The sequence below is a fragment of the Boleophthalmus pectinirostris genome, unplaced genomic scaffold (genome assembly GCF_026225935.1).
Source record: "Boleophthalmus pectinirostris isolate CB_2022bp ecotype Guang Dong unplaced genomic scaffold, ASM2622593v1 HiC_scaffold_20, whole genome shotgun sequence".
Lineage (NCBI taxonomy): Eukaryota > Metazoa > Chordata > Actinopteri > Gobiiformes > Gobiidae > Boleophthalmus > Boleophthalmus pectinirostris.
In genome coordinates, this window is record NW_026571153.1 from 22,313,526 (window position 1) to 22,329,549 (window position 16,024).

The 16,024-nt window shown below is 38.4% G+C and overlaps 1 protein-coding gene across 1 annotated transcript in view; it reads right to left on the reverse strand.

Annotated features, from left to right (window-relative positions):
* Positions 1–16,024, reverse strand: part of arap2 (ArfGAP with RhoGAP domain, ankyrin repeat and PH domain 2) — a 192,902-nt gene that overhangs the window by 149,900 nt on the left and 26,978 nt on the right. Inside the window, 1 exon segment of the mRNA XM_055156121.1 lies at positions 4,048–4,168. Within this exon segment, the coding sequence (XP_055012096.1) occupies positions 4,048–4,168 (121 nt within the window).

Genomic DNA, 16,024 nt, shown 5'->3' on the forward strand with positions numbered 1-16,024 from the left:
GGAAGATTGCTACGCCTGAGCTCCAGTCGGTAGTTTGCAAAACGATTTGCTGTAGAGATTTTGGGTTTCTCACAATGTCTTGATCCAGGCTGAGCACACAGAAGATGGAAACTGAATCTAGCCCAATTCTACTCCAAACTGACAGCAACCAAAACATATAATACTGTATATCACTCAGACGTTAAATAACAGGGTTAAGACTCAAGTGCACAAGAGCAATATCAAAACGGTATTGATACTTTGCAGTGACATCATGCTGGGGGTGTCTGTATGTATGTGTATTGGAGGAATGTTCACTAGTTACCATGGAGACACAATGCAAATACATTTTTCCATCTTGTCAAGTAATAATACAAAATAGATTTAAACAAGACATTTTCAGGAGCCTGTGATCAGTGCGATGGTCCTGTTTAGGAGTTCAGCTGTTGTAGTTCCAAGTCAATTCTTTCTGGTCAGATTGTGTTAAAATAAAGCTCAGATTAAAGTCTAGCAAAGTCTCAGAAACAGCAGTGCCTATGGTTAGCATCACACCCCCAGGGAGCGTTGATGACAAACACAGTATCAACAAGCGCAATCAGAGATACCAACCTGGTCCCCCATGAGGCATCGGTGGGGGCAGTTCATCACCACAGAAGCCAGCTTATGAGAAGCCCAGCCCATACCCCGGTTATGTGTGTGCCAACTTGTGTGATGATTGGGTGAATATTTTCAGAAATTGCCCAAAATTGCCTATCCTTTATAATGGCGTGACCTTTCAATTGACCCGTGAGACCTTAAATGACCTCGGATCGTCACCAGACATTTTTGCGGCATCGGGCACGGGGGCTTGACCCATGTACCAAATTTGGTGACAATCGGTCCATAAATGGCGGAATTATCGCGAGTGGACAGACACAAACACACACAGGGTGAATACAAAACCTGGTCAACCCTTCGAGGACCAGGTAATAACAACAAATACACCATCCTCATAGATCTCTGCCTTAAATGAGACGCAATGTAAAGGTTTGGAAGGAGAATCTGCCACTTGCTTGTCTCCATAGAGGTGTTACAAGATTACCTAGAAAGTTCCACAGTATGGCATTCAACCATTCAACCTATCTCTAAAGAGACACCAGGTCAATCAAGTTTAGATCTGTGGAGAGAGAGTCCGCTCAAGTAAAGATGTTTTTCAAGGTTTGGCAATAAAAACACATGTAACTGAATAAATGCAAAACAGATACGTTTAATGCCAGGCCACGCGATAGCATCTCCATGGAGCCAAGCGGGTGGTGTACCCTCCACCAGGATACTTACAGCCCTATTCAGCAAAACTTTAATCAAATTATTTGCTGCAGAGCGATATCAAATTGGCAAATCCCTGAGCCTATTACTGAATCCAATCGATACTTTTCAATCACTAGGAAACAAAACAGACTAATTGCTGTAGTTATATTATTCTTCCATTAATTTAAAATGCTAATTTCTATCAATGATGGTGTTATGGTCTAGTAGCTCTGGTTTCTCACATTACTGAAAACCAATACACCAATACTCAAAACCTAAAACAGACCAACTTTATTTTCACAAAATTGAATCAAAACAACTGGAGCTCCTTCTGGGCTTTGTGTTGTGAATGTGGCTATGGCTGTAGTTACTCCTGGATGTCTCAAGAACAGCTTCAGTTAAGCCAACTATAAAGGAACAAACTGCCTGCTTCAATCCTCCTGAAATACAAAGTTAAAAGAAGAATTATCTCCGTAGTCACATATGGCCCATGTCTTATACCTACAGATCTTCCATATGTAAGAATAAAGTAATCAGATCAGTGCTTTTAATATTTTACTTGAAGTAGACCCGGGCCTGACCCCACACCATCACTGCTCATTACAGAGAGCCTCAACGTCTGTCGTATTAAGCACTTCTTCAATACAAATTATATTTGCTCAAATCTATGCATCAATAACATGACCGCAGACTCATCATTTGATTCAATAATGATCTTTACATTGTGAGGTAAAATACATTAGCAAGGTAAGTCAAAGGTCCAAACCTCTGTAATTATAACAAACTCAATCACTTAGGTCCTAAGAATATAAGAGGGGAAAGTATGCGACCCTGTGAAATGACCCTTGATTACTAAATGAGCGTTTGACCCGCGCTCACTAATAGACTGTCCGCAATGAAGCGAGAGAAGAGAAGGAAAGAGAGAGAAGCACAGAGCAAATCTTCATACAGAGGATAGGAAGAATGCTCGTCATGTTGTCTCTAAATGACGTAATATAATTACAGCAAGGTTAGAGCTAAGGTGAAAAGTTAATTAATTAAATGAATTGATTAATTATTGGATTTATATAGTGCCTTTCATGACACACAAAGCACTTTACAGTGCATTATTCATCCAGACCACACTCGGTGGTGTTATGTTACTATTGTGACCACATCTGCCCTGGGGCAGACTGACGGAAGAGAGGCTCCTCCTTGGCTCCTCCCACCACCCCCACTCACGTACACTCCATATTCATACTAGGCAATGTGGGTGAAGTGTCTTGCCTAAGGACACAACACTAGTATTGCCCCTGGCGCCCCTCTGTGGCACTTGGTATCCCCAGCAGTCTCCCATCCAAGTAATAAAGAGGACAGTTTAGCATAACAACAACATTTGGAGACAACATTGGATGAAATGAGAGAGTCATCCAGCTCTGGGTACCCAATACCCTAACTAGTTCTAATTTGCACAAGGTTGTAAGGTTATTGGTATTTGATTGCAAGGAAGAACTGGACAGTGTGGGTTCTAACAGCTCACACATGAAATTCAGTCAGGTAAAGGACCAGAGGAGCAGTAATGCTGCATTTGAAAATGATGTATTGAGTGGGCACATACTGAAGTGCAATAGGGCTTTCACAGCACAAGTACCACAAGAGAAAGAAACTATAAATAATAAATGAACCTTTAATCATAAATTGTCAACATATCAGAATAAATGTTGGTTTCACTGAATCACTGCTCTTGTGTATAATTAGGGTTCATTTCTTCTTATACAGAAAGACATTTTAAAGGGCCGATATTACTGATGTTAAGTTGTTTGCTTATCAGAAACTTACCCAGAGTTGTGTTTTGTTTAACACACAAACACTGCATATTTAGGCTTAGTTCTTCTGTCAAACTTAAAGCACTCTGTTCCACCTTGTCATGTGTTCCACTGTGTTTTTAAACTCCACACATCTTTACTAGGATCATTTGGATCATTTCAGACCTGGAATTGCCGAAGGTAAAAGGAGCAGTTAACTTGAAAACTACTGCTTCATGACATAAAAGGTGGAACAGAGCATTTTGAGCTTTGGAGATGCAGACAGACTAATAATGCATGATTACTCAGACATGAGTGAATGAAACAAAGCACAAGTCCGGATGTGTTTTTGAGGAGGTAACAACATTATAACATGGCTTAATCTTACATGAGTCAGTTTTGTGTAATATAGGACCTTCGTCATATAGTTTATTCTGTAATAGGTTTATAACTGAATAAATCCGTACTGTTTATAAAAGAGTAGATGTGGCTTTTCAAACTGCAATGAGAAGCAGACATGGACATCTTGTTGCTATCTCTCACAAACCCTTTTGTGCATCACATGGACAAATGAATAGCTTTAGAACTGCTTTTTTTTAGACCGTGTAGAGAATCTGGGAAAGAGTAACAAAAAAATACTGATTGACAACAAAAATAAAGTCTGGTATATTTCTTAAAAGGTGGAGTAACAAAACCAAATGATATGGCAACGCATCTGTAAAGGACCAGACCGTCACATCACACTCACAGACTCACGCTCTGTCCAACCATGAAAGTGCTCGCCAAGAAATAGCGAGACGAAAATTTCCTCCAGAGAGAAAAACAAAAGATAAGAGAGCCTTAAAAACAAAAGGCAAGTGACCAGAAAGCAAAACCTGTGGAGGAAAACAGGTTTTGACGGACACACGGATAGACTTTGCACTGCATTGACAAGTAGAGATCAGACAGAGCAGCTGATGAGTACTCAATATACTATAGCCCCAGGAAGCACAGGTACCTTCTTTGTCCGCTCGAAAAATGAAGGTCCGGAGGGCAGTGACCACTTCAAACTTGTTCTCTCCCAGGCCCCGCACCTGCCGGATCGTGCTGGTCAGAATCATGCCTTTGGAGTACATCTCCTACGCAAAGAAAAATAGAAGAACAAGAAGTCAGCAATGGTGGAAGAAGTTCTCAACTGTGTTATGTAAAGAGCGAACATTATGCCATTTTCTGAGCTGTTATAATGTTGTTTCCTCATCACAAACATGCCTGGAGTTGTGTTTTCTTTCATTCACACATGTGCTCAATCTGAAAACACTCTGGAGCACTTCCTGCATTACAATATCACAAGGTGGAACACAGTGTCTTTACAATCCATACACCTTTCATTTGGATAATTCAAGCCTTGGAATCATTAAATCTCTACTGAAAAAAAGGTAAAAAGAGGTAGCTGTTAACTTGAAAACTACAGCTTTGAGACATCATAAGGTGGAACAGAGTGTTTTGAGCTTTGGAGATGTAGGCAGACTAATAATGAAGCGTCACTCACACATGTGTCAATGAAGCAAAACACAACTCCGGGTATGTTTTTGATGAGGAAACAACATTGCAACATGTCTTTGAGATCACAAGAATGCATTTAGTATAATATAGGACATTTAAGTAAAAGTACAAATACCAGAGCAAGAAAATATTCAAGTAAGAGTGTCACATGAAAAAAATCTACTTAAGTAAAAGTATTAAAGAACTAGTTTATAAATGTAAAACTAGTAAAACTTAAAATGTACTGATTTTAATAAAGAATTGTGCTGAATTTTGTACAACAGAAACAACTGAAGTGGTTGTTTTTTTCATAGCTGGCCTGGTTTTATCTGTATTTTTGTTTGTTCAAATTGTGTTAAAAATAAATCTTCAGTCTTTTAAGCAGTCCTAAAACAATAATATTAATAAAAAATTTAAAATAAACTTTCACTTTTCAGTCCTGTTAAAAAATATAGTGGAGTAGAAAGTACAACTACCTGTTCTCAAATGTAATGAAGCAAAAGTAAAAAGTATCCACTGTGTAACTTTTCTGGTGGAGGGTTTGTCAAATGCTTTTCTCCATGGAGATGTTATTGCTTTGTCTGGAATATTTCACAGCAAGTCACAGGTCAGATCTGTTTTTCTAGGTGTTTTTGAGCTATTAAATCACCTGTAATTGAATAAATGTGGAGCTGATTAATGTCATACTGTGGAACATTCCAGGCAGAACAGTCATATCCATAGAACCTGAAGTCATTTCTATTCTAGCATCTTGTAAGAATAATATTAAACAGCTATTTACCCACAAAACAAATCTGTAGTATCGCAATTTCAATTTAACACTACGTTGTAATACCAGGGGTTGTGAGCGCATTCAATTTGGCAGCAGACATCCTCATCAGGCCTGCACAACCCATCAATACAGCATTAAATACATTCACAGTAATGGGCTCCTCCATTTAATTTATATTATGGTGCTCTGGGACAAGTAGCATTTGAAGGGACTATTTATCTACATCTCCTTATATAACCCCGACCCTGATTTTATTTTATCTGTGCATTCCAGAATGATGAAAAATTAGGACTAAAGCTATAAAAGGGCCCATATTACACAGTTTTCTGATCTATCTTATAATATTTCTTCATCAAAAACAAACCAGGAGTTGTGTTTTGTTTCAATAGAATAGATACAAACCCAGGTATGTTTGTGATGAGGTAATAATATTATAACATGACTTAAAGCCCACAAGAGTCAACTTTGTGCGATATAGGACCTTTAACAATTTAAAAAGTAAATGACAAAATGATTCATAAAAACAGGAAGCTGAAACCCAAGAATAGCATTTTTGATCTGTTTCTGATCTGTTATAATGTTTCTTCATCAAAAACAAACCAGGAGTTGTGTTTTGTTTCATTCACACGTTTAACTCAAAGCCTGCATACTTAGGCAGTGTCCTTCTCTCAATCATAAAACACTCTGTTACACCTTGTGATGTCATGTGGTAATACAGGAAGTGCTTCAGTTTGTTTTTAAACTCCATACACCTTCACTAGAATCATATGGATAATTTCTGACCTGGAATTGCCAATCTCTTCTAAACAAAAAGTAAAAAGATAGCAGTTAAACTTGAAAACTGGCACTTCATGACATCACAAAGTGGAATTTTGACCTTTGGAGATGTAGACAGACTAATGAGGTTACTCAAACATGTGTAAATGAAAAAACAAAACTCCAGGTATGTTTTTGAAAAGGTAACATTATAACATGGCTTAAAGCTACAAGAGTCAATTCTGGGTAATACTGTATAGGACCTTGAATACAAACATAACACAGCGACTATAAAAAATATTTGAAAACTGCACAGATGCACGCTTCACAAACAGTGCTGTCACGAGGCCGCTAAAACAAATGTTAAAGCTAAAAACACACTCTTCTGATATTATTAAAGGCACAGTTCGCCATGAGAGTTGCCCACAGAACAGGAAGTGCTTGTTTTAGTACACGGGGAATTGGTTGTGTGTGTTGTTTTATTACCCACAATGCAGTGCGAGAGGAGGCTTCCAAATAAGGCGCGTGTCGCATCGAGACTGTGTGACCCTCTTACCGTCTCCCCTGGCAACGGCAATTAAAAGTACTGGGTCATTTGCAAAAGAGAAATAAAGGGCACAATAAGCGAACCTATACTTATGTTAAAGGGCATATAATATGCTGTTTTCTGATCTATGTTATAATGTCATTTCCTCATCATAAAGCAGATCTGGATGTGCGCTTTGTTTCATTTATACGTTTCACACACACACCCTGCACATTTAGGTGGTGTCCACAAGACAACGTTTTTTTGGTCGAAACAGTGAGGTTTTTATTCCTTTGGCCTTTCGTCCACACGGAGCCAGTGTTTCGGTTGGGTGAAAACTGTGTTTTTTAAAAACGGATCCAGAGTGGAGAAATTTGAGAACGCCGGTGTTGTGTTGTCGTGTGGACAAGCAAACCACAGCTTTTAGAAAACGATGACAGCGTTGTGACGTCATCGCCTCCTGACCAGAAGAGAACCCCATGCAGGAAGGACTTTATGCACATGTGCTTTTTGTAGTACTGTGTGTCCAGTGGCTCTGGCTGTATCGTGTTTACAGCACCACACACAGGTGTGGCATATGTATAACATCTTTTTCACTCAATGCTCTGTTGTCGTGTGGACGTGAATATTTACTGATCCGACACGTGTGTGGACGTAAATTTTTTTCAACCCGCAAAAAAATTAATTAATTAATTAAAAAATCCAGGAGCACTGTTGTGTGGACGTAGCCTTAGACTGAGTTTAGGCTCTGTTCCACCTTGTGATGTGGTAATATAGGAAATGCTCCACTGAAGTTTTTAAACTTTATACACCTTCACTAGAATAATTTGGATCATTTTAGAAATTTATTTCGTTACTAAACAAAAGGTTTTAAAACTAATTATTCATGACATCACAAGGTGGAACAGAGCATTTTGAGCTTTGGAGATAAACTAATAATGCAGATTACTCAAACATCCGTGAATGAAACAAAACACAACTCCAGGTCTGTTTTTGATGAGGAAACAACATTATAACATGACTTAAAGCTTACAAGAGTCAGTTTTGTGTAATATAGAACCTTTAAAATTACTGTAGGATTATATGGATTTGCACTTGGTTTAGAGTATAGCCTTTTATTTTATTTATATTAGTACTTTATATTGCACTAGCTGTATTATCTTTCTCAATTTAATTTGGCAATGTAGTCAAAATGAATGGGACAATAGCACAGACACTGGTTATGTGTAGAAACTGCAATATAAACAAAGAAAAGTAAAACAAAGTGAAAGCAGATATAGATTTCCAGTGAGCCAAACAAGACAGAGGATTGCTGGATTACAATAGTCAAGAGAATTTCAAAACATTTCCAAACTTTCTGCATTTCTGAAGTGGCTTTTTACATCCTAGTTGTTATTCTGAGCTGGTAGACATATTTGGACCCTCAAGTACTGTTGCTTTTATCAACAATAAAATAAGTATTCAAAACCAAACCAAATGTAAAAATACGAGAGAGTGTAGCTCAGTGACTTTCAAATATGGCTTGATAATGTGGGGATGTATTGTGGTGTGGGGACTAGAGTGAAAAGCAGCGCGTTATACTCAGAGTCACTGGGCTGTTCAGAAAGCGTACATTATTCATGAAAATAATGTCATTATCATCGCAAAGTGTAAAAAACAGACTTTTCTCTGTGTGGCTCTGCGTCGAACTTGACCTGAATTTTAATTGTGACTTGTTACAGGCACAATACCACAGAGCACTGTACAGTACCAACGCCTCCATGTCTAACAGAGGAGAGGAAAATACGGAATAAAAAAGATGAACTTCTGACTCTCTATTGCCGTTTATAATTAAGCCACTGACCTTGGCACACACAAAAGATGCTTTCTAGAGACGTTAGGGCCAAAAATACCAGCCAGTTAGCTAGTGAGGGCAATTGTGTAATGGAAAAAAAGAAAAAAAAAAGTAGGATTGTGTCAAACAGCAATAGCAGTTAACTTGTAAACTGACAATACATGGCATCACAAGGTGGAACAGAGCATTTTGAGCTTTGGAATTGACAGACTAATAATAAAATGTTAGTTAAACATGTGTGAATGAAACAAAACACAACTCCATGTATGTTTTTGAGGAGGTAACAACATTTTAACATGGCTTTAAGCTCACAAGAAAACATTTTTTAAATAAAAGAGCAAAAATTATTCAAGAAAGTAAAAGTAAAAGTACCAATTTAAAAAAAAAAAATGAAATTCATGCAGATTTTTAGCTCTTATAAAACTTAAAGTGTAGTGCTTTTAATAAAGATGTATACTGAATTTTGTTTTGAATTGAAACAAGTAATAAAAGTAGTGAATCTCCATGTCTAACAGAGAAGGAGGAAAGAGGAAAAGTATGAAATAAAAAACATGAACTTCTGACTCTCTATTGCCGTTCATAATTAAGCTACTGACCTTGGCGCACACAAAAGCTGCTTTCTAGAGACTGTAGGGCCAAAAATACCAGTCAGTTAGCTAGTGAGGGCGATTGTGTAATGGAAAAAAGAAAAATTAGGCTTGTGTGAAAGGCCAAGGACAGGACTGGGTGAACAAAAATTGGAAGATGGTCCAATTTTACAATAGACTGAAGAAAATGCAGAAAATAAATGACAATATCAAAGCTAATTCATACTACAGACACAAAAAACTAAATAAAAAGGATCATCTTAAGACTATTCTAAATATACAATATAGTATTAAAGGTGCATTGTGTAACTTTTCTGATGGAGTGTCCACGGAGATGTTAATGCTTTGTCTGGAATGTTTCGCAGTATGGCATTAAACCTTTCTATTTTCAAGGTGACCAAACCAGGATAAGTGACAGGTCAGATCTGTGGAGAGGCAACCCCGCTCATAGTCAGTCATGTGGTTTGTATTTTTGAGCTATAAAACCAATTGTAATTAGATAAAGGTAAAGCTGTTTAAAGTCATATTGTGGAACATTCCCGGTAGAGCAATGACATAACCACTGAAATAAAAAGTTACATAGTCCACCTTTAAAGAAGATTGGCTGCAAAAAGTAAAAGATAGAATTAAATACTTAGTAGTTTGGATACATCTAGAATGAGTCCTAGAAATGACAAATTATACAAACTCCCTCACTAGAACAAAGAAAATTTACCCATGACAAATATTGCCCCCAAAAATACTTGTTTAGTCTTTCATATATTGAATGATAAGTTGATATACAATAGTAATTATATTGATAAGACTTAAACGTTATTGATGCACAACAATTATTTGAACACAGTAGCTCACACATCACAATATATTACAACAAGAGCAAAAATATAAATGACAATAATGCATTCAAAATACCTGTTACTTGTTCAATTCAAAATATATTGTCAAGAGGAAGATGAGCGATACCAGAGCCAACAATGCAAATAATGAAAAAGCCGCTATCAAAGCAGCCCGGGCTTCCATTACACCTGAACAGTCTCCAAGTACTGAGTGCATAGAAATGGGCATACTTATCAGAAGCCTGACATTTCTGTTTAAAATATATATTTGTTTTTATTGATTTTATGTAATATTCAAATTTTCTGAAACACGTCATTTTGTGTTTTCATTATCTGTAAGCTATAATCAACAGAATGTCAAGAAATAAAGGTTTGAAAGCTTCAGTCTATGTGTTATGAGTTTATATAATATATGCTTTGACTTTCTGAAATGAGTGACAACAAATATAACTTTTTCATGATATTCTAATTTTGTCTGTACAAAATAGATCTCAGCTATATACAAAAGGAAGGTCAGGAGAAACAATGCAGAGATGAAACAGCAATAGACAGGACATCGGGTTGTCTATTACTAGAAATGGGACAAGATCTTGAGACAAAGCCGACATTAGTAAGTAAATCACACTATTTGCATATTAGAAACTAAAAATCTTGTTCTGGCCCGTTCTCGTGGACCCAATGTTGTGTCTTGTCTCGTCTTGTGGACATCGAGTCTAATCCCACTCCTGTCTATTTCAGATGACCTCAAAACATTCTCAATCAATCAATCAAACTTTATTTATATAGCGTTTTTCATACAAAAATGCAACACAAAGCACTTCTATAGGCCAATATGATTTACTACAGACAGGGGGCAGCTAAAATTCATATTGTGCAACTGCAGATTTGTGTTTTGCGATACAGCATTGCCTTGGGTCTCCTCAATAATAAAAATGATCAGGTTCTATATTTGTGATTTACCTTTCCAATATTTCATGACAAAGTACAATGCAATCAATAAGAAAAACTATCTATTGCCCTCCTTTTGGAAGTATGACATTATCACATTCGAGAATCTGAAACCACCAATAACATGAGGGTGAGTTGTTGTACAGCTGTATGGAGTATGATATAGAAAGGAAATACTGTATATAGGGGAGCGAGGTGGGAGGGTGTGTCTGTACGGGGGTCAGTGGGAGGGCTTTCTCATATTAGCCCTATGTGTTAACAATGGCAAGAAGATCTCAACCTAATTAGTGACGGGCCTCTCTCTTCCTCTCTTTCTCTCTCCCTGGGAGTCTCGCACCGATATCTATCTCTAAATTTAGACAGGAGTTAACAGAAGGTGAAGATGGAGGGGCCTGGGTGGATTGTGCCGGTGTGGAGATAATTATACAGCCACATGGGTAATTAATTGTTTTCATTCTAGTTTCGGGGTCATCCTGGAAAAGAGCTGTTTAATTGTGAGTTTTTGTATATGTAAATACTGTGACGGGGGAGAAGGTACACTGTAAAACACAGTAGGGTTTCTTGGGAATTAGTTCAAGGTTGTATATTACACAAAACTGACTCTTGTGAGGTTTAAGCCATGTTATAATGTTGTTACCTCCTCAAAAACATACCTGGAGTTGAGTCAATCTTTTATAATTAGTCTGTCTACATCTACAAAGCTCAAAATGCTCTGTTCCACCTTGTGATGTCATGAGGCAGTAGTTGTCAAGTTAACAGCTCTTTTTACCTTTTGTTTAGGGCAATTCTAGGGTTGAAATGATCCAAATGATTCTAGTGAAGGTGTATGGAGTTTACAAACACAGTGGAGCACTTCCTCTATTGCAACATGACATCACAAGGTGGAACAGCGTGTTTTCAGTTTCAGAGACGAACTAAATACGCAGGATTTGTGTGTTAAACATATGTGACTGAAACAAAACACAGCTCCAGGTATGTGTTTGAGCAAAAAAACATTATAAAACAGATCAGAAAATAGTGTAAAATGGGCTCTTTAACTACATAACATATAAAGTTGTGGTAAATATACAAAAATATTTGGATTTCACAGTATAGCAAAACTAAAACCCCACACACGTTCACACAAATGTCTCTAGAGAATGCACTGCCAAGAAAGAAGCTAACCCTAACCATCTCTTCTTCTACAATAAGTGGACCACCTGACACATATCGACACGGTAACATCTATTTACTAATTTATCCACGCACTAACCATCACCCACAGCCACACCCACTGTAAAAGTATTATTTCTATAGTGCTTTTAGACTAGCAAACTGTCCCTCATTTGGTTTCAAAAGCAGCCCAGTAAAACTTCAGGAAACAATTAAGTCCGCGGAATTGAGCTAAAGCCTACAATAATAGAGGCTCCGTGTAGCGAGGGGAGCGGGGAGGAGGCAAGAGCTACACTACCAGCAGGCCGTTAAGAGCCAGGCCTGTGTTCAGTGGAGGTATGAGGACACCAAGTGGTAACGAGCAGAACTGTAGTTGGGGATAGGCATTTCACAGTGAGTCTTGAGAACTGTACAGAATGCTCTCTGAACGTGGAGTGCTTCAAGGGAAATACAGGCATGTTAGTTATGAAAAGACTATAAAAGAAATCATTTTACCACAATGGCTCAGGGAAACGGTGAAAAGAAGCTCATTCATTAACTTAAGCATCTGCTGTTACTTAAAAGGTACGCTGCGTGGCTTTTCTGGTGGAGGGTTTGCCACCTGCTCATCTCCGTGGAGATCTTGTAGCTTTACCTTGAACGTTTTACATGGCATTAAACAAGCAAGTGGCGCCATGAGGTCAAGTTGCAGGTCAGATCTGTAGACATGTGAACTTAAGAGTGCATGCAAGTAAATGTGAATAATAAAAGTGTCTGTATTTGAAGAAGAATATTAGAAAAATTGCACAGTGCACCTTTGATATAACCTTACGCAAGACAAAACACAGAGCAGACAAACAAAAACGCACAAACGTACTTCAGCCTAAGTTATTGTTAATTTTGATTACTTTATTTGTGAAAGACATGTAGCGGGAAGTGGAAAAATTTGTTCTTTTCTCTAAATGGATCAAATTCACACATTTGCCATGACTTTACTTTCAGCAAGAAGCATCCCGGATTGATAACGTGTACAACTCAACTCAGAGTGCTATACATATCAATATAGTAAAATATGACAAAACTACTCCAATTGTTCATTCGTCATATATTAGAACCTATTAGGGATGTAACAATAACCGAAATATCGTGATATCGTATCGTCGAAAGTCTCACAATAATATCATTGGCTGTCACAATATATTGAATCACAAGTTCCTTTGCTTAAATGCATGGTTTTATAGAAGCAACACCTTACAGACATAGGAAACTACATATCCCATGATTCATTTCAGCATAGACAACATGAAGAAATATGTTTTTTACTTGAATTCTTCGGATTATGATGGAAATAATTCATATCAAAATTTTGTCAGGGTATTTTAAAAGCAAAAAAGTGCCCCATCTAAAATTGTATTAGCCTTTTCAAAATACTGCAGTAAATATTGTATCGTGAGAATATCGTACTGTAAGATTTAGATATCGTTACATCCCTAGTACCTTTACTTAACAGCTTAGTACTTAAATTTCAAAGTACATGTCCTTAAAAGACACCTATATTTTGGACAGAGTTCTGGTGCTCAAAATAAATCAGAGCAAAAGAGAGAGGCTTCTTTTGAAAGAGTCACTCTCGGGTGCTACAGTAAGGATCAGTGGCACCCATGGGAGACACACTAAGCTCAGGCTAGAAAGAGCTTTCCAGAGGCAGGCAGACACAAAGACAGACAATCAAGACAGACGGACAGACGCACGGAGATCTGATCCCACAACCTAAAACCTCATCTTTACTGGCCAACACCTCTCCTCCTCCTCCCTCTCCTCTTCGCTCTCCTCCTTCCCCCTCTCTTCTTTCTCATCTCTTCATCCCAGCGAGACTTCTTCAACCTCCAGACAAGCTTTGGACTGTTTTTTTTTTTTTTTTTTTTCCTTTTCCACAAACACACACGCACAAGCGCAGACAGACACCCATGACACCACACAGCAGCACCCATAGGAGCAGATCTCTTCGGAGCACATTCAAAGCCCGTGTTGACGAAATCGGGCGAAAGGGGGAGTCTGCTGAACCTTGGTGGATCGAGGCGTACGGTGAGACACAAGTGAGACAGGAGAACAGGGTGCTCTCCCACGCCACCCCCGCTGCACCCCGATGACATCACCGCGGACACCGACCTTCAAGCTGCCATGGCGATTAAGTAAGCTTAGGGTTTTCTGGGCCAGACGAAGCCGCTGGGATTTTAGGCTGGTGGGGAGATTTGGGGGTGCCAAAAGTTTAAAGGGTCCATGTTGCGCTATTTTCTGATCTATGTTATAATGTTGTTTCCTTGTCACAAAAATACATGGAGTTTTGTTGTATTCACATATCTTTGAAAGGTGAAGGGTCCGTCACCTGATTGTTTCTATGGAGATGTCACTGTGCTGCCTGAAATCTTCCACAGTATGACATTAAACACCTCTACCTTACATTTATTCAATTACAGTGGTGTTATTGCTCAAAAATATGAAGAAAAACAGGCATTCTCACTGTGAGTGAGGTTGTCTCTCCACAGATCTGACCTGTAACTTGGTTTGTTTTGGTCTCCATGATGATAGAATGGTTTGATACCCTATTGTGAAACATTCAAGACAAATTTATATTAAAGAAAAGCATTTGAAAAGTTACAGATTGCACCTTTTATCACAGAAACCCTGCATATTTTGGCTGAGTTCTTCTGTCAAATACAAAACACTCTCTTAAAAGCTGCATTATGGAACCATATGGTTTATAGTCCGCCACCCGCTTGTCTCCATGGAGCTGTCGTTGCTTTCCTTGAAATGTTCCACTGCATTGACAAAATTTACTGAAGCGGATATCTGCTGCCAAGTATCGATTCAGCCAATATCCTGGTTGGACATTTAAACTGATGTAATGAAACTATTTACTGGTCATAGCTGGCCCAGAAAGTCTCAGAGTGTTTGAACTTTTATTTACACAAAATTGTTTAGCAGTTTCTGGGGATAAATAACAGCTATGTCTTATTTTATTTTTGTTTAAATGACGTATATGATGTTTTGTCTCTGGACTGATTTTGGGTGAGATTAGGAATTAGCAGATACATAAAGCTATCGTATCGGAATCGGTATTGGAACCATAGCCTGTTAAAGAAGTGGACTAAGGCAATGTGATGTCACCCAAAGCGTTCAGCTCCATTCAAATGAGCTGAATCCAGTCTTCATAGTAGGAAAAGGAATTCATTAACGGACAAAATAAAAAAATAAAAAAACAGGATCATGTCAGACCAAAATGATGAGGCTCACAGCAGCAGTTAAAGAAAGAGGGCTTACAATATTTCAGTGCAAGTCAATTGGAGACAAGGTGCTGGAAGTGCCTCCATTTTCACTTCCTATTTGGAACTCAGTGGCTTAGGGGTTAACTATGTCCATTTATATATACAGAAAGTGAAAAACCTGGACCGCTGCATGATGAATCCCTCTATTGTTAAGTATAGACTAACAATGGGGATATTGTAAGAACCTGGTAAACTGATCACAAAGAAGAAATATAATGCAAAAGGACGTCATGTGCCCTTGGGTGAAGAAACTCCACACAGAACATGTAATTTATATACGTATATACGTGTCTATAGTGGAGTGTAGAGCAGGAGCATTGCACTGTGTCCATGAAAGCCTCACAGTTTGTGCAGAGGAGGCAGGCCTCAGCTGGCCGCACAAAGCAGGGCTGACAGGGAGATTGTGCTCGACCTCTCCACTCACCCAAAACATGATAAAGCCCTGCGCTTTCTCAAAGGGGAGAGTCACATTGTCTGGATGACTTCTAAAACTCTACACAGCAGTCTATGTCACCCACCCGCACGCACACGCACACACACACACACGAGAACATACACACGCACACGAACATACACACGCAAACTTTTATCTTTCCAAAAACTACCATGCCTCCACTGACAGTGACACAAACTAAAACTGCTGACTGGCTGGCCTCCCCACCGAGCATGTCCTGATAAATAAGGCAATGCAAAGAGAAAACGCAGAGAGAGAGAGCAATAGAGGGGTAAAAGAGAGAGAG